Here is a 19,057-nt window from a genome sequence, read left to right on the forward strand (position 1 = left end):
AAAATATAGTTGTATAAATGGATGATTGTGGCTTCTTTTATTTAAATTTCTTCTATCCTTTATTTATTTCTTCCTTAATTCGTGGGTTCAAATTACTACTCGTAGCTGCATATATAACTACCCACTGCTTCCTCACTAAAAGCATAATAATTATAAGGCTAAAATCTCCAACAATGGCCCCACAAGAAGCAAAGCCATAAATGGGATCTAAATTTGAGGGTGAACAAACTTTATTGGAAAACCACTCCAATTGGTAATTTCCATAGTTTTTGTGCAATGGAAATTCTGGAATTTAACCAATAAAAGCATCTAAATTAAATTGATAAACTGTGCATTAACGAAATTATTTGAACACTTTGCTAGGTGAAAAAAGGAATGGTGTTTGACTATCATGAAATTTATAATTTTCGCCCTCTAATGATAAGGAGCGGTATGGTAAAAATTGGGAGGAATTATGATTTTGGTCCTTATATTTTCACTTATTTATTTAGTTTTGGTTTTCAAATTTTTGAATTTGACAATATTAATTCTCAAATTGATACTTTTTTGACAATTTCGGTTTCTGCTGTTAGATTTTTCCATTAGAATTGATGGAAGCAATATTGGAGGAAAAAAAACCCTCCTTTTTTTCACCTTGAAGCTTGGGTGCTTCAAAAATTGGTTAAAAACATCAATTTTTGTTGTTTTTGTTCAATCTTGAAAGTTTACTTGAGAGATAATTGAAAAAAAAAAAATTCTAATTTTCAAAACTCCTCAGAGACGTAGTTTCCATTCTTCTGCACTTGTGGATTTAAGCTTCCATTTTTAAGATCATGGACTCCTTGCAATTCGGGTAGAAGAACTCATGCTTGCCCAAGTCATGATTAGGGTTTGAGGGCTCTACACTTTGGGATTTGGGCTTCAAAACTCAAAAATTTCAAATGGGTTTCGAAGAAAAATGAGGAAAATTGGTTTAATTTAGTGAGTAACAGAAAATTATCAGTGAATTTGACAAAATCGAGTGAAAATCGAGCTAGGGTTCCTTCGGAAAGAATGGGAGTTGGAAAAAATGAGGAATGAAGCACAAGTTGTTAAAAAATAGTTAGATTGAGGACTAATATTGTTAAGTCCGATAGTTTGAAGACCAAAACTGAATTAGTGGTTAAGTTTAGGGACCAAAATCATAATTCTTCCTATTTTTTCTCTATCATTCTTGCTTTACGTGCACATCACATGGCATTTCCATAGCATTCCGACGACAGGGACCAAAATTATTAAAAAAGTGTCAGTTTAAGGGTTAATATTGTATAGTCCAAAAATTTAGGAACCAAAATTAAATAAATAATTAAGCATAGGACTAAAATCATAATTATCCCCTAAAAATTCATTTTAGCAACGAAAAAGAATGACTTTTTTTCAAAAAAAATTAGTTGACACATGAAGTCGCAAAATTGGTTTCGGAGTCTCATCATAAATCACTGTCTCATCATAAATTGGTATCGTACTTTCTGTTTTTTATTTTTAATTTGCAAAATTGGTGTTCATGAACTGTACTAAATTAATTGAAAGAGTTGTTGTCATGACCTGTCGACGTGAGATCTTCGTAGTGCATTAATTATATTTTGCATCTTTAAATTGTATATGTGGTCGTATTTATTCTTCTAAAATATGAAAAATAACAAAAAATTTTTAAAAAAATAATTTGGAATTTACTAAATAAAATATGTGCTTCTCACTTACCCCCACACTTTTTATTTTACTTCCTAGAATATGTTTAATTAAAAAGTTTCCCCCAAAACTACTTTGGTAATTTAAAATTTTACTTATATTTTATTTAAAAAATATTATTTAAACTTTATAGCTTTCATAAATTATATAGTACAAAAGATATTTACCAGCTCAATATACATAGATATATTTTGAAGAGAAAATTATTTATGACTCCGTATACATAGTGCTGAACTACATCATAGCATTAGTACTATCGCCTTGTATAGAGTATGGAAGATACCATGGCCTACTTAAATTGTCATTTGATTTGTACACTCTGTACTTTTTCTTTATTTAATGAAATTTACCATTACCGAAAAAAGAAAAAAATATTTATATTAAAAAATACATATAAATATGTGTAAATACATATCAAACTAAAAGAACCGTGTTGCTAATATAAAGTGTTACAACTTAAAAACGTGTTCTACTTATAAAGTTGCTAAACTACCATAGAGTACAGTAGAGGATTTCTTCATCCCTTGGTTGCTAAGAATGTTGTTCCTCGTTGCTTCATCACAAAGACAAAGATACATACTTTCATCCCTTGTAAAAATGGCAGAAGCGAACGAACAAGAAACTACAATTTCCATTGTTGTAGCAAGAACTGAAGTGGTGGTTGAAAGCTGTAACTATATAATACAGTTTAATTCTGGTAAAACTTGATTGATTGAAGAAGATGACAATGGTCAGTATATATACATGTTTGAATATCTAACTGCCATACCTCTCAAGTGGTGGTGCTCATACTTCTGTATTCAGCCTCAACTGAAGATCGGGACACTGTAGTTTGTTTTTTTGTTTTCCAAGAAATCAAGCTGGTGCCCAAGAAGATACAGTACCCTGTCAAGGACCTTCTTGTATCCTTGCAACTTGCCCAGTCAGCATCACTGTAAGCAGTGATGGTAAAGTTGTCGTTGGCAGCAAAATGAAGACCCCGATCAATGGTTCCCTTGAGATAGTGTACCAGGTGTAATGCAGAATCCCAATGTGTCTTACAGGGAGATTGCATGAATTGGCTCAACTGCTGTTTAGCATGGCATAACTCTGGGCTGGTAAATCCAAGGCAAAGCAGCCTTCCAAGAAGTCTTCTGTAAGATTCAGGGTTGGCCATTTGTTCTTGTGCTTAGGATGTGAATTTTATGCCTGTAGGAAGTGGTGTAGTTGCAGCCTTGGCATGTGTTAAACCTGCATCTGCAACTATTTCTCGAGCATACTTGCATTGACTGATGGTTATACCTGCAGTATTTCTAGCAATTTCTAGGCCAAGAAAAAACCTTGCTGTACCAAGGTTTAAAAATCCACTTATAGCCTATGGGTGTCTTGCCTAGTGGAAGTGGTGAAATCTCCCAAGTTTGATTGTATTCTAAGGCTTTAATTTCAGCTGCCATGGTATCTTGCCATTCTTTACTTTTGATTGCTTGTTTGTAAGTTTTGGGTTCTGGGGGAAGTGAAACTACAGTAAGCATGCATGTATTTATGCTGGATGAATATGTAATTAAGGGAACATCAGTATGACAAGAACTAGTTGAACACACATAATCATCAAATCTTGCTGGTTTAGTAGTGGGTCTGGATGATCTCCTGAGGTTATTGCTTTCTGTGGACTGATCTAAAGGAGGGGTATTTTGGTGTAAATCCTCTGTATCAATGCTATTGTTGTCTATATTAGGTATAGAAGTGATGTTGTCAGTGTCTACAAGGTCAGTTTCAGTACAAACTGTAGGAATGGAGCATGTGATAGGGTCAAATTACTGTTCTATGTAAGGGAAAATATTTTCATGAAAGCTAACATTTCTAGAAATTATGATGGTTCTTTTAGTCAAATCATATAATTTGTAGCCCTTTTGGTTAAGGGCATAGCCCAAGAAAACACATTTAGTAGCTCTTAAGTCAAATTTGGATTTGTTAGGATGATTATTTGTAGCAAAACACAAGCATCCAAAGGTTTAAAATGGGAATAATCTACAGGTTTGCTATGTAATACTTCATCAGGGGTTTTCCAATTAAGAATGGTGTAGATGTTCTGTTTATAATGTATGTAGAGGTTAAAATGGCATCTGACCAAAAACACTTTGGGAAATTAGATTGAAACATGAAGGCTCTAGCTACTTGCAATAAATGTTTATGTTTCCTTTCAACTACACCATTTTGTTGAGGTGTGTAAGTGCATGTGGTTTGATGTATAATGCCTTCATTTTTAAGGAGATTTTGGCATTGTTCTCCTAAAAATTTCGGAACCATTATCATTTCTTATTACTTTGATTCTTTTAATGAATTGTGTTAATATCATTTTATGGAATGTAGTTAAGAGGTTGGCAGTTTGGGATTTTTGTTGCATTAAAAAGGTCCATGTGCACCTGCTGCAGTCATCAATTATAGTAAGCATGTAGGTGCATCTAGAAATAGAGTATTCATTGTATGGACCCCAAAGATCTGCATGTAACAAATCAAAACAATCTTGAGAAAAAGAAGTGCTTATAGGAAAGGACATCCTTTGCTGTTTTGCCTGAGGGCATATATCACATGATGAAAGTTGTTTATTCTTCTCTTTGACTAAGCCTGTATGCATCAAAACATGTGATGATAAGTGTCCTAATCTCCTATTCCATGTCTCTGCAGATACAGTAGAGGTACTAAGGCTAAGTTCCTTGCAGTTTTGTAAACCTTCTTCTATGAATTTCTTCTGAAATAATTGTTGTTTGATCGCATAGAGTTTCCCTACAAGGCAGCGTATTGCAATCACATCCCTAGTCCTGTGGTCCTGCAGAATACAATATGATTTTATAAATTTGAATCTAATATGAGAAGTTTACTAACAGATAATAGGTTAAATTTGATATTAGGCACATGCATAGTGTTTTCCAGCACAAGTTTAGCAAATAAAGTTATTTTTCTATAGTTTTTACTAGATATTTAGAGCCATCTACAATATGTACATCGTTGTTTAGTGTATCAAGTGTGGATTTATCAAATAGATTTAGATCACTGCAGATATGGGAGGTGGCTCCACTATCTATAATCCAAGAATTGCAGTCTCAAGAATTTAAACATGAATCTTGAAGTAATTTACCTAAGAATTCAGGCATCCATGGATATGTGGAATAGGGTGTCTGCTGGTTGATTCCTCCAAGTACCTTTTGCATCTCTGCTCTTATAAGATCTGACATGCTTTTCTCCTCCGCAACATTGTTCACAGTCTCATCTCCTGTAATGGCTGCATTGGCTCTGTTGATATTTGGATTGTTTTTCTTTCTCTGTTCCACAAGGAATTTGTACCAATTAGGGAAACCATATATCTCGAAACAAACATCTATTGTGTGGCCTGTTTTCCCACACTCCTTACACATTTGTTTTCTTTTATCAATGAAATTTCCCTTCCCTTGATTGTTTCTGAAATTGTCAGTCCTCTTGTAGGTCTGCATTGCCATATTTTGGTTTGTATAGGGTTGAACTGCATTCACCTCTTTCTGTTTTTCTACCCTTCAAATCATGGAATAAACTTTTGAAACATTAGGTAGAGGGTCCATCATAAGAATTTGACTTCTAACACTGTCAAATTGCTCACTTAATCCTACCAGAAATTCTATCAAACGATCTTCCATCTTGATTTCTGCAGATTCTTTCACAGCATCACATGTACATTTTGGCACACGTGTAATGCAGGCCAATTCATCCCATAATCTTTTCATTTTTGAAAAATATGCAGCTACTAACATTGTTCCTTGAGACAGAGAAGTAATTTCTTTTCTTAATTGATAAAGCATGGGACCATTACTTTTCCGTACTTGTTTTCTAATTCGATCCACAGTTTTCTGGCATTATTGGTGTTGAGGAAGCTTTCCACAATATCTTTGGTGATGGAATTAAGTATCCATGAGGTCACTGTGTAATCGTTTCTGAGCCACTGCTCCAGCTCTTTGCCCTTTCCTTCAGGTTTCTCTGTTTCACCATTTATGAAACCAAGTTTCATTCTAGCCCCAAGGGCTATTTTGATGAATCTACTCCAGGATAGGTAATTTGATCCATCTAGTGGTACTGTCACCAGATTCAACGCAGGGTTGTCATTAGGATGATATCTCAAGACCTCTTGATCTTCTGCCATTTCTTGTATTTCTTGAGGTCAATTGGTACTTTGCAGTTTTGAAGTTTCAGGGAGAGAAAAAAATGTAAAAGAAGAAGGAATTAGAGACCATCAAAGATGGCTCTGATACCATGTAAAAATGGCGGAAGCGAATGAACAAGAAACTACAATTTCCATTGTTGTAGCAAGAACTGAAGTGGTGGTTGAAAGTTGTAACTAATACAGTTTAATTCTGGTAAAACTTGATTGATTGAAGAAGATGACAATGGTCAGTATATACATGTTTGAATATCTAATTGCCAAGTAAAGCGTAAAAATGCTTATTACTAGCGGTTTACAAGTTCAAACGAGAGAAGTCGCACTCTTACTTATAAAAACGCTAGAACTAAAAGGCAGGCTAAAGTGCTTCTTCCGTGAAAACAATTTCTTCTTCTTCGTCGTCTTGGACTGGGAGGAATCATTGCAGCTACTGTAGCATCTTCAGTAAATAGCTGAAAAAGCTCCATGGGAATGACCTTTCTTTACATCCCTCTCAAGTTTGACTTGGTTTCATATCCACCAAGCCTAATTTGTAGAGCATATTTAGAAAAACTGGACCTGTAAGGGTCTTGGTGAAGAGATTCGTCTGCTGCAGTTTTGAAGGCACAATTTAGGTGAAACGAGTCCTGCCTTATACATGTTCCTTAGTAGATCACAATCAATTTTTAGGTGTTTTGTACGTTCGTAGAGAATAGGATTTGCTACTATGTGCAAAGAAAGGGCATAGGAGTGTGCACTTTAAAGTTGAGATCATGAAGTAAATTGGACACCCATGTTAACTCACAGATTGTGGAACCTATACTTCGATATTCAACTTCTATCGTATATCTTGAGACTGTATTCTACTTCTTCGTCCTCCAGGAACCAGTGTTGACCTCTAAGAAGATGCAATAACATATAAGTGACCTCCTGATGTCAATACAATAAGCCCAATCTGCATCGCAATAGGCCATTAAATCTATGAAGGTTGTTGCTGGAAAGAATAATCATTTATTGGTCGACCCTTTAAGATATCATAACAAATGAAGTGCAATATCCCTTCCAGCATGCAAGGCTACTGCAAGAATTGACTGAGTTGTTGTGAAGCATGTGATATGTCACGCTTGAAAAAACCCAAGTCATTATCCTCCCAATCAGTCGTCTGTATTGCTCGATATATGTCAGTGTATTGTTTGCTTCTATGGTGAATGTGATTCCCGTGGGTAGTGGGGTGGTTGCTACCTTGGCTTGTAATAGACCTACCTTTGCAACTAAGTTCATCTTGTATTTAGGTTGTGTGATTGCTATCCTTTGTGAATACCTAGCAATCTCCAAGCCAAGGGAATGCTTGGCTACACCAAGGTCCTTAGTAGTGAAGAGTCTGTGTGATGTTCATAAAATTTTATACATACTTGAGAGATTAATTAGTAATTATTAAGAAAATTTAAATTTAATTATAAATAAATTATAAATTAAAATTTGAATTGGGTAAATTGGAGTTTTATAATGTTTAGAGGCAAATTATATAAATTAAAAAAATTAGAGGACATAATGAATATTATTAAAAAATTTAAATAAAAGAAAAAAAATAAAAGAAAAAGGAGGGGCAGCGGCACGTGGCCACCCCCATGACCGCCTCAACTCGCCTCCTCTCCTCTTTTAATATATATATATATATATATTTATATATATATATATAATACAACACAAATTCACACACACAAACTCACACATTTATACACACACGCGGAATCAGGTATGAAAATTTTTTTATTTTAATTTTTATTAATTAATATAATTATCCTATTTGATTAGTCCATTTGCTAAATGTAATTTATATTGACCGACGTAATGTTTAATCGAAAAATACTAGGAGTTTGAGTATTTAAGTTAGTGATTAATTGAATATGATATTTGGCTTAAAAATGTTATAGTTGGTTAATTAAATTATTTTATTTGTTAGATTTAATCATACTATAACTAGGTCAATTAATTTCATCGGACTTATTAACCAAATGCTTAATTACATGTATTGGTGCTTAGTGAAATTCTATAGTAGCGAGAAATTGATAGAAGATTTATAGAAATATTTAGAAATTATATTAAAAAAATGTTCAAAAATTATATTTAAAGAGATTATGATTTTTAAAAAAGAAAATGAGATTTTTGTAATAATTTAATTTAGGGATATTATTAAGAGAACATTAGTTATAAAGATATGAATTATTGTGAGATAGTTGATAAATTGAATATATACGTGGGAAGTTTAGAAAGTTTAGTTATCTAGAAGAAAAGTGAACAAAGATTTGAATTTTGATATAAATAAAATATTAAAAGATTAGTGAAAAATATACGAATATTATATAATATTTTATTCAGAATTTGTGATATGTACAACGTATTTATTATATTATTATCATTTACTATCGGGCACGAGAACAAAGAGGGGGTTTATTGAGTTAGTCTTCACATTAATATAACTGTTTGAGGTAAGTATAGCTAATTATATTTCTATATATATGGATATTATATATTTGATTGTAAATATTGACTATTTATTTGGATTACCTTGATATTTATGAAATTGTTATTATGTGTTTATCTGTGGTTCTGCTGTACAGAAGTCACGTGAATGATTATGTAAACGTATAATTGATTGTTGAATGATATTGAATGAAAAAGTTATTAACGAAAAATAATTCTTAAATAAAATTAAATAATGAAGTTAATAATGTGATGATGTGATGTTGTAAATTGAAATAAAAAGATGGCCATAACTTGGGAGCTTACTGCAATGACTTATGGTAATATGATTAGTAACGAGCTATGTGTTGTCAATGATCAATGGAGATGTTGTGGCATATAATACGAGTTGTCTGTTGTTTGATATGATTGATGTTGGGACATCATACGAGCTATGTGTTCTGTGTTATTATTGATGATGGAGTATCATATGAGTTTATATTGTGTGATATCAGAAAAAAAATAAATAAATGAGGAGATATTCTGATTGAGGTGAAGATAGCCGTCAAGACCATTGAGTGACGCACTTCAGCCTAGGTAAGCAGGGCCCTAAGAACATAAACTATAACGTTAGATATTATGTCGTCTGCTAATATATGATTGTGGGCATGTGTCATTTCTTACATATGTATTATATGACGTATATTAGTTGTTTGGTATGATTATATTATACTTGACTTGCTGCATCTGTACATATATATAGATTGGTTTAGCTATACTTATTGAGTAGGCAGCTCATTCCTTGCCACGTACTTGTTTTGGAGATATGTCACATAGATTAGCCACATTGCATTTTGAGCCATGCCTTCACTCTTATTAGGTGGGTCAACCGTGACATCTGAAGTCGAGACTTGTGACTATGTGATCATTAAATACACTAGTTTTGTTTTGGTCGGTTTTGAACTAAATATTTTGTACAGCTGAATGTTTTGTTATCTCTTTTTTTTAAGTTATATACATGAGTACATCCATGGAAAGTAAATATAAACTTTTGACGGTATCTATTATCTTTTATTATATTTATATATTATATTGATAAAAAATAAATTTATTTTACTTGTTAAATGAAAATTTCTTATGAAATGAGTTGAAATTAAGGGTATGATAATTAGTGGTAAATAAGTGTAGTACCTTAAGGGGTGCTACAGTCTGTCTAGATAAGTCTTGACCTCAAGAATTAAACTCCTCTAAAGCTCTTGCAATAAGAATGTCTTCAACATATACAATCAATACTAACAAACCTGTTGCGATTGTCTTTGTAACAAGACAATGGTCATGCTTTGACTAAGAGAAGCCAAAAGCACTCTATCTTTGAAATAAACTCACTGTTCTACTGTCTGAAGGCCTGCTCCAGCCTATAAAGGGATCTTCTGAGCTTGCAAACATGTCTTACCGGCACAGTGCATTCTTTAGGGGCCTTCATATATATTTTCTCATTTAGGTCCCCATGTACAAATGCATTATTTGTGTCCAATTGATGCAAGTGCCAGTTTAGAGAAGCTGTAATAGTAAGTAATATCCTGACTGTGACTACTTTTGTTAGGTGTTAACCACCAGTAGTGAACCCAAAAATGAATCCTATCAAACTATTACTGAGATGATGATGGGTTTGAAAACCCTTATACAAATATAGTTACAAATTAACGAATAAATAAGGAATAAAGAAAACTAAACAGATCAGTAGGATTTAGCTCAGGAGCTAGATCAGGCAAGGATGAGGTTCATGAAGGTGCTAAATGAAATATGGTATTTTTATACATATGTTTCTAAAGCATTTACCTAAGTTTCCAGTTTTGTTAAATAGGAGGATATACAAAAATACCAATTGAAAGAATAAGTTCAATTGAAAGTTGGTGATTCATCTATCATTATAGACGACACGATCAAAGATAAAGTGACAGACATATAAAACGAAACTGATTCATCATTTGTAACATCTAACCATGTCGCTATTCCTATCAACTGAGTCGTTGAGCATAAACTAATAACACTAAATTTTCACTTAGAAAATTTCACAAAGATCTTAGTTCACAGAGGAAAGGGGGAGAAAAAATTTATGTTATGTCTGTGCTTCTTCTCTGCCAGAAAAACCTAGCAGCCTTAAATAAATGAGAAGGCATTTAGGTTGGTGAGAGAGGGAGACGACAGAGTAAAAATTCAAAAAGAGGGAAGAGGGAAGAAAACAAGGAGACAGAATAGGAAATGGGTGTAGATCGATAAGCCGGGTCATGCCAGTGTGCTGAGGTGGGGAGATGGGCTTAATCCAAGTGAGGGGAGATAATAGGTTGGTAATGGACCTAGGAGACATGGGCCATAAAAAATTTCCAACAGCTTTGGCCACAGGAAAGGAGCTATCTACTTAGTATGTCCTTTGCACTTGGGTATAGCCCTTAGCTACCAACCTAAGCTTTATGCTTGTCAACAGTTCCATCAGCCTTCATTTTCAATTTGAAAACCCATCTACACCATATAGCCTTTTGTTTTCTGGAAAATGAGTTATTTTCCATGTGTGATTGCTTTCCAGTGCTTCAAGTTCGAGCTGCATGGCAGCCCTCCATTCTTCATGGTGTTGTGCTTGATGAAAGCTCCTAGGCTCATGCAAGTTAGCTAAAGAAGTCAAGAAACAAGCATGAAAAGAACCTAACTGTGTAACCAAAGGAAACAAGTATCTGTGGCTGATTAATCACAATGGAAGTCTTGCATCTATGTAGGTTTATTAATGATTGTAGTGGATCTTCTCGAATTTTCAGCAAGTATTAGGTTAATCTTAGTGGTAGAATTATCTACAGTAGGAGGCACATCATCATTGGGTGCAGAGTTACTAGAAGCTAAGGACTCTTGATCATCAAGAATAACAGGAATGGGATAGGTAACACAATAAAGTTGTTTCCCAACATAAGGAAACACGTCCTCATGAAACATTGCATCCCTTGAAACAAGAAGGGTGTGTTTGTTTAAATCATACAACCTATAACCTTGATGACCTTGTGCATAACCAAGAAAGAGACATTTAATTAGCAGCCCTAGTATCAAATTTTCGTTTTAGAGTTAAGGTGTTTGTAGCAAAACACAAAGTGCTAAATACTCTCAAATGAGCGTAATCTATAGGTTTGTTATGTAAAACTTCATAAGGCATTTTTCAATTTTAAACCATGTGTAGGTAACCTCTGAATAATGTAACTAGCGACAAAGGATGGCTTCAGACCAGAGCATACTAGACATATTTGATTGGAACATTAAGGCCCTTGCTACCTCAAGGAATTGCTTATGTTTCCTTTCTACAACCTCGTTTTGTTGTGTGGTGTAGGTGCAATTTCTTTGATGTAGAATGCCTTCATCTTTCATTAAATTCTTACGCTCCAAATTAAGAAATTCTATACCATTATCACTCCTAAACACCTTAATTCTTTTATCAAATTATGTGATGACCATTTTGTGAAAAGTTGTTAACATGGACAATATCTGAGACTTATGCCTCATCAAGAAGATCCAGGTACTTCTACTATGATAATCTATAAGAGTTTACATCTATGTACAATCAGATAAGGATATTGCAAGGATCCTTTATGTCCATATGGACAAGATCAAATATGTTTCGTATTGCTTGGATTGAGGGCACACCTCACAAATACCCAAATGTTACAATACCTCAGCACACCTGTTTATTTGGTTTTGATCTCCTCAGCATACCTCAAAGTCCTCTCTATTTGGTACCCTCCGCTAATGCTCACTTCCCTCTCCAAATGGCAGCAATAGCTCTCATAAACACTCATATTCACATGCAATTTGAACTTCATCAAGAACAAGAATTCAACCTCCAGTTTGTTCAGTTCGTTCGTTGTCAATCCCCCCACATGAGCAAAGTATGAATTTATGTAATTCCTGTCCAAATTAATCATCATACAAAAAAATAGAATAAGTAATACATTATAATTAATTTTTTCGACAAATTAATTAATATACACATATATATAAACTAGACTTAATTAGACATTTTCATATTAATTATTTGTAATTAAATCATGAAATATTTGTACAATAATAATATTTTCATACGTGCATTAATGATAAATTCCAATCTTTTTTTTTAAAAAAAGAAAATGAAAAGAATTTCTAGCTATGATAAACTAAACAAATATTTTAAGATATAAATATTGTAGTTGGTATGGAAAAATAAATATTGAGCAAGTAGGGAAGAAGAAATTAAGGGGAAATGTCTTACATATCCTCGACATACTTAGATGCGACCATAATTGTAGTGATGAGCAGCCTATGCACATTCCTGGCTCCAATCCTAAACTCAGGGTAAAACTGGCAAAACCTGTCGATATAAACATAGGCAACAACGTGGGCAAAATCATATTTTGGTACCATTAGAAAAGGTCAGTTTTGTTTTTAGTACCACAAATTTTACAAGTTTGGGTTTTGGTACCATTAAACAAAAAAATGAATATTTTTGGTACCAACTTAACAGTAGAGCCCGAGCCCATGTGCACGGCACATGGGCCTTAAAGGCCGTCAACCCCAGAATTTTGGAAAGGAAAAGTCACGTGAGGCTGAGAAAAAGGAGGAAAAATTGGTCTCCCAACATCCTTTGTGTTTTGGTAACATTAAACATAAAAATAGCTTTTTTTGGTCCCATAAAGTTATGTGCGACGCAAAATAAGTAATACAACACATTTCAGAAGAAAAGATGAAATCCATAAACATGAAGCAAAGTATATTAGTTATAAATACACGATTTGAGCTCATTAAACTTGATTTGACAAAAAGAGATGCATTGCAATGCACAAATTTTCACTAATAACCTGCCAAAAGACTTCAACCTGTACAAAAAGTCTCTACATTTTTGTCTACATCTTTCTCTTTCCTTTATCCTTAGGTTGTGCCTTCTGAGATGTCATTACAGTGCGCAAGTTTGATAAAGTGATATATTTTTTACCATCTTGTATAATAATATCTCCAATAGGACCTGCCATATTCAAGTTAAGGCTGATTAGATACGAAACAGAATTATAATAGCAAGATAAACTTTAATGTGGAATTGTTTACCTTAGGTGGGACGAGAAACAAAACCAGGAGGGTGTCCTACCATAGGTGGCGGTGCCCTAATGTTGACCCTTGCATGCATGAAACGTGGTGCTGGTACTAATACAGGAGCATTAATTTGATCTTGGCCATGTAATATGAAACAACAACATTAACATCAACACTAGAATGGAAACAACACCAACGACACTAACATCAACACCAGTATAGAAACATGAACAACAACACTAACACCAACACTAGTATAGAAACATGAACAAAACAATAACACCAACACCAGTATAGAAGCATGAACACCAACACTAACACTAGAATAACATGAATAACAACATTAATAGTAACTACTTAATTATAAAAACTTAATAGCAACACTATAATAGAAAAAATAAAACATCATAACTTATATTAATAGTAAACAAATGAAAATAATGAAAACTTACAGAATCATCAGTTTCATGTTGACTAACTACTTCAGGTTGGCTTACTGGGGGGCAATCTTCATTCACAATCACCTCATCTTGTTGTACAGGTGTTGTTACATGTTCAGTTGCTGCAGCCTGCTCAAACCCATCATTGACTGGGAATTCTTCAACAAATTTCTTCCACTTGCAACCTTTTATGGTGTGTCCTAATTGATGACAGAATTTGCATATCCTTTTCCTCTTTGCCTTTGCAATTTGTTGATTGTTGTTGCAGGTTTCTTGCCCTTCCGGACCTCGTCCGGTTCCAATCTCCTTGACCTTGCAGGCCTCCCCTTTTTTCTCCCAAAATTTGGAGGCACAGGTGGAATATAACCAGTTTTTTCCCACATTTCTAGTCCATCAAGAGGTATGATTGCTGGTGCATATACCTTGCAGAAAGTGTCAACATGATAACACTCGTGCACAAAGTCATCAAGATCCAAAACTTGCGCAGATATTGCACTCATTGCATGGTTGCATGGGATATTTGTCAAATCCCATGATCTACAAGAACAAGTTTTTTCCTTCAAGTTAACTGTGTATCTTGCACTATTAAAACCTTGTACCTCATAATGTGTGTCGTCAGACTTCACTGTGATGCAATCAGCGGCTTTTTTCATATTATTATCCACAATCTTTTTTATCTTTGGGCATAATTTCTTGCCTTCCCACAACCTCTCAGCCCTATCTCTATTGTTGCATTCTAGTCATTACATACTCCCTTATCCACTCCAACATTGTCAATATAGGCTTCTCTCTTGCCTCGAGGATACAACTGTTGAAGGATTCACACAAGTTGTTAAGCAGAAAATCACACTTCGGGTACGTACTGAAATGACGCTTTGACCATTGTGAGGCTGGCTTGTCTTGCCACCACTCAAGGCATCTTACATCCAAATCAGCTATGTCTTGTATTGCTCTATGAAATTGACTGACTGTAGTAGTATTTTTTGCCTTCCATAAAGTCTTCTTGTACCCCAACCCCTTGAAGCCAGCATTCTTCATGTTACCATGAAAATGTCTCACGCAAAATCTGTTTTCTATTCCAGGAACAACCTTTTCAAATGCTGGTAAAAAGCCCTTTTGTTTGTCTGAAATGAAGGTGTAGGCATCATCCCTTATAATGTTCAAATCTTCCTTTAATAATATTAGAAACCATTCTTAATTTTCTTTGTTTTCACTCAGAACTATTGCATATGCAAGTGGAAATTGTTTATTATTTGGGTCCACACCTACTGCTGTGAGTAGAACACCACCATGGGGGCCCTTTAAATGACAGCCATCAACACCTATGAAAGGCCTACATCCGCTCAAGAATCCATTCTTTACTGCTGCAAAGCACACATAAAACCCACAGTCTTCTAGGTTCATGATTATTGTTGAGCCTGGGTTCTTGTTTCTCAAAGCACCAGCATAATCCCACAGTCTTGCATATTGCACAGCTCCATACCCTTGTATTTCTTGTAGACATCTTCTTTTTGTCGCGTATGCTTGTCCCCTAGACACATTGCAGCGTAGTTGTCTCATTACATCTTGTCTGAAACCTTTCGCACTTCTATTGGGATCAGATCTGAATACCTCCACATACTTTTGTGATAGCCAATTTATCCTCATATTTTCACACTGAAACTGGCCCCACAAATGTGCACATGATTGTACTCCCTGATCTGAAATCCCAATTCATCTCGTATCTTCACTGCATTAATATGCCATGAACACCCGTCGGCCTTACATCTTGCATAAATCCTCCTTTTGTCATTTTTTGTTATCACAAGATTTCTTCTAGTCATAATGGTATGAGAATGAACGGCCTCCCGAAATTTCTTTTTATTACTAAATTTCATTCGCAATGCAAATTTAGGATCTAATTTGTCATCGGTACAGAAAACTAGCACCTTCCCAACATCATCATCATCGTTGTTCTTTTGACTATCAAATTCATCTGGGCTATCACCATCGGTATGATCATCACTGTCAAACCGCATCTCATCTTCAGAGGCATCTTGTAATATACCAGCCCATTCTGCATCCTTGTCTACATTCTCATCAAAACACTCATCATCCTCATCATAATCAACACTTTCATCTCCATCGAACAAGTTATCTTCAGAATCAACCACCCATTCTTCAGTTTCTCTCATATCTTCGTCATCCCTATCCCAATCAACCCAATGAGCCCTCTCACCATCCTCAGTCATAGTATTTTTTCCCTTATCACGCTCAATCACAGTGTTTTTTCCCTTATCACCCTCAGTCATAGTATGTATTCCCTCAGTCGCAATATTCTTACCCTTATCACTCCCCTGAATTTCAGCAGCAACAATGGGGCTTCTAACTGCTTCAAGGTATACCCTAATCTCGCCCCCATGGCCATCTCTAAGTTGAAAAAGGTCTGTTTCAAAGCATAATGCTGTAAACTTTTTTAACATATCAATTCTAAAGTATTTTTTCCTACCCAAATCGTCCAACTATTCAAAACACTTGTCAAGTACTTGCATTGAACAGGATGGAATATCAATTTACCTCCATGATAAATTCATAAGCTGATAAAAAATTTATATTTACCTGCAAATATAACAAATTAAAATATTTAAACATAAGATGACAAATTCCAAAGAAGTACTTGCAAAACTGGAATGACTTGCAAAAACTGGAATGACTTGCAAAACTTACAATACAGAGCTAATGAAGTTCCAATTAAACCAGAAAAAGGTTATCAATCATAGCATAGAGACAACAATAACAATTCACAGCACTCATTAGTGCACTCTGATTCATGATTTACTACTATGCTATAGAATGTAATTCTATAGAGTCCATAACAGACAAAAGCATTTGCCATATGATAACTTATGATGGACAATCCAAAACAACCAATGTTACAATTCTACTTAAGTGTTGTTGCTTAAGGTTTATAATGAAGTATAAATTGAATTTCACCTAATTGGGAGCAAGGATATGTTCACATTGGATAACATCTCCAATTATATGCATGCATAAAAACACATAGAGAAAAGCAGAGTACTAAAACATAGAAAGAAGAAGCATTGCATATCCATTTTAGATACAAAACAATTGGCATCTCTAAGATTTTAGATTAATTTGCATAAGCTTCAGAAAATTGTAGATTTACTCTACTAACGTTAATTATTCTTTACGAATTGTAATTGTTAAAGGTACATAGAATGCATGTTTTGCTATCCACCTTCTCCATTTTTGTATTACATGATTGCTTGAGCGAGGACTAGCAATGTTTTTTGGTCGGTTTTTTCATGGCTTATGAGAATAGTTAATCACCTCTCTCCTTGGTGAAATGGAACTAGCATCTATTCTGTTATGTTTTAGATATATTATGATATTGTGCTTCAAATGTGCTGGAACTTGGTCAGAGTTGCTGGGGCGTATTGATTAGTCTATCACATTGAGCAGGGATTTGTTGCTTACTACCCTTTTGTGGTTAACTTAGTTCCCTTTTAACTCATTCTTTTGCCCCAAAGGATGAACATGAGGCTCAAATACAATTTGCTCTGGAACGAGGAGATGGATACAATCAATGCAAGAACTCAGCTTTGACCAAGTACAAGCATTCGGCATAAAGAAATATCATTATAAAGAATTAACTTCAAGAATTTATAAACAATAATACAATTAACGAGAAGCAAAAAAGGCACATTACATTTTAGATAAAGCATCAAAAAGATTAGAAGAAGAAGAAAAACTCACCATAATCTAGCAAACCATCGGACACCAATGAATCGGGTCGAAGGATGGGCGTCAACACCATTTCTTCAAATCAACCACGAAGACCAGTCTCCTCTCTCTCGGATTCAGATTCTCAATTAAATATTTGGCTTAATTTTTGAATTTATCTTCTAGTTTGAGGTTAGGGTTTTCAAAAGGGAGAAACTTCTTCTTTGGAGGAGTGAAAGAGGGTTCTATACTTTTGCCCCTTTTTTTGGTTTTTGGAGGTCAATAGAATTGGAACGTGATTTAACGGGATTTGACGGCCGTTAAGGCCCATGTGCCGTGCACATGGGCTCTACTGTTAAGTTGGTACAAAAAATATTCATTTTTTGGTTTAACCGTACCAAAACCCGGACTTGCAAAATTTGTGGTACCAAAAACAAAACTGACCTTTTTAATAGTACCAAAACACGATTTGCCCCAACAACGTAGACCGGCGGTCCAGCTCTAGTGTATCTGAAGATCCTCTCTAAATACGACTGAATCGTCATGTCGGGCGTCTCGTTGCAGTCGATACTCGTGTTTTAGAAACCCCCGTCCATTTGGAGTACTTCTTAGCGATTCTTTCATTCCTAGCCAGCGTTCTCTCGATCAGGGATGCAAGAATTGAAATGACTAAAGGCGTGTTTGAGTTTTCTTGGTATGAGTATGAGTAGAGATCGTATCTCAGCTTTCTTGGAGATATTAAGGCCATATTTTCCCCTTTCTTGGTGGGGAGGGGTTGTTTGGATTGAGAGAAAGGTAGAATTGGAATTGGAATTGGGATTAGGATTTTTTATTTTCGTATATGTGTGGGAATTTGAAAGGGCGTTTGAGAGGGATTTATATGAAGGGGAGTGAGAGAGAGAGGGTTGGTGAGTGTGTGAGGAAAGAGAGGAGTAGCTTCTTATAATAGTTTATGTATTTTTATTGAATTGAACATATATATAATGGTATTATAAAAGTAAATTTGAAGGTGGGTGGGAAGGATGGAGAATATCAAATTACAAGATATTTGCCTCCTAATTGTAAAGGTAGCCTCCAGACACAACAGCTTGCATTCTGGTTTAAATAAATGCTGGATCACATATAATATTATATATATACATATATATGTACACAACTATTTTGCTTGGATTCAAAAAACCCAAATGTTACAATACAAGAAAAAATGTGTGGCCTAATCTTTTATTTCATAAATTTATATCTTCTGTGTTAGCAGTTAATCTTACATCTTGAGTGCCTCAGATACTGTTCAATAGTGTGTGTCTTGAAGGAGTTCTCTTCTAGGACATAAACCTTCTCTCCAAGTCTACCTAGAGGTACAGTTTTTTTAGTTTTGTAGTCCTGCAAGACACAATACATTAGGTAAAACTTAAATTTGATATTTGAAGTATCACAAATGTTACTAGCAGATAGCATGTTAAAACTTAAGGTAGGAACATGCAAT

General features: G+C 34.7%; 1 protein-coding gene across 1 annotated transcript; it reads right to left on the minus strand.

Annotated features, from left to right (window-relative positions):
• Nucleotides 1-12,036: 12,036 nt before the first annotated feature.
• On the minus strand, nucleotides 12,037-18,322 carry LOC105164457 (cyclin-U2-1-like). The gene is given in 4 exon segments (XM_011083108.1): nucleotides 12,037-12,256; nucleotides 12,597-12,723; nucleotides 18,059-18,142; nucleotides 18,145-18,322. Coding segments are annotated over 4 exon segments (609 nt in total).
• Between the last annotated feature and the right edge of the window lie 735 nt (nucleotides 18,323-19,057).

The sequence above is a fragment of the Sesamum indicum genome, linkage group LG6, assembly GCF_026168435.1.
Source record: "Sesamum indicum cultivar Baizhima isolate 11 linkage group LG6, ASM2616843v1, whole genome shotgun sequence".
Lineage (NCBI taxonomy): Eukaryota > Viridiplantae > Streptophyta > Magnoliopsida > Lamiales > Pedaliaceae > Sesamum > Sesamum indicum.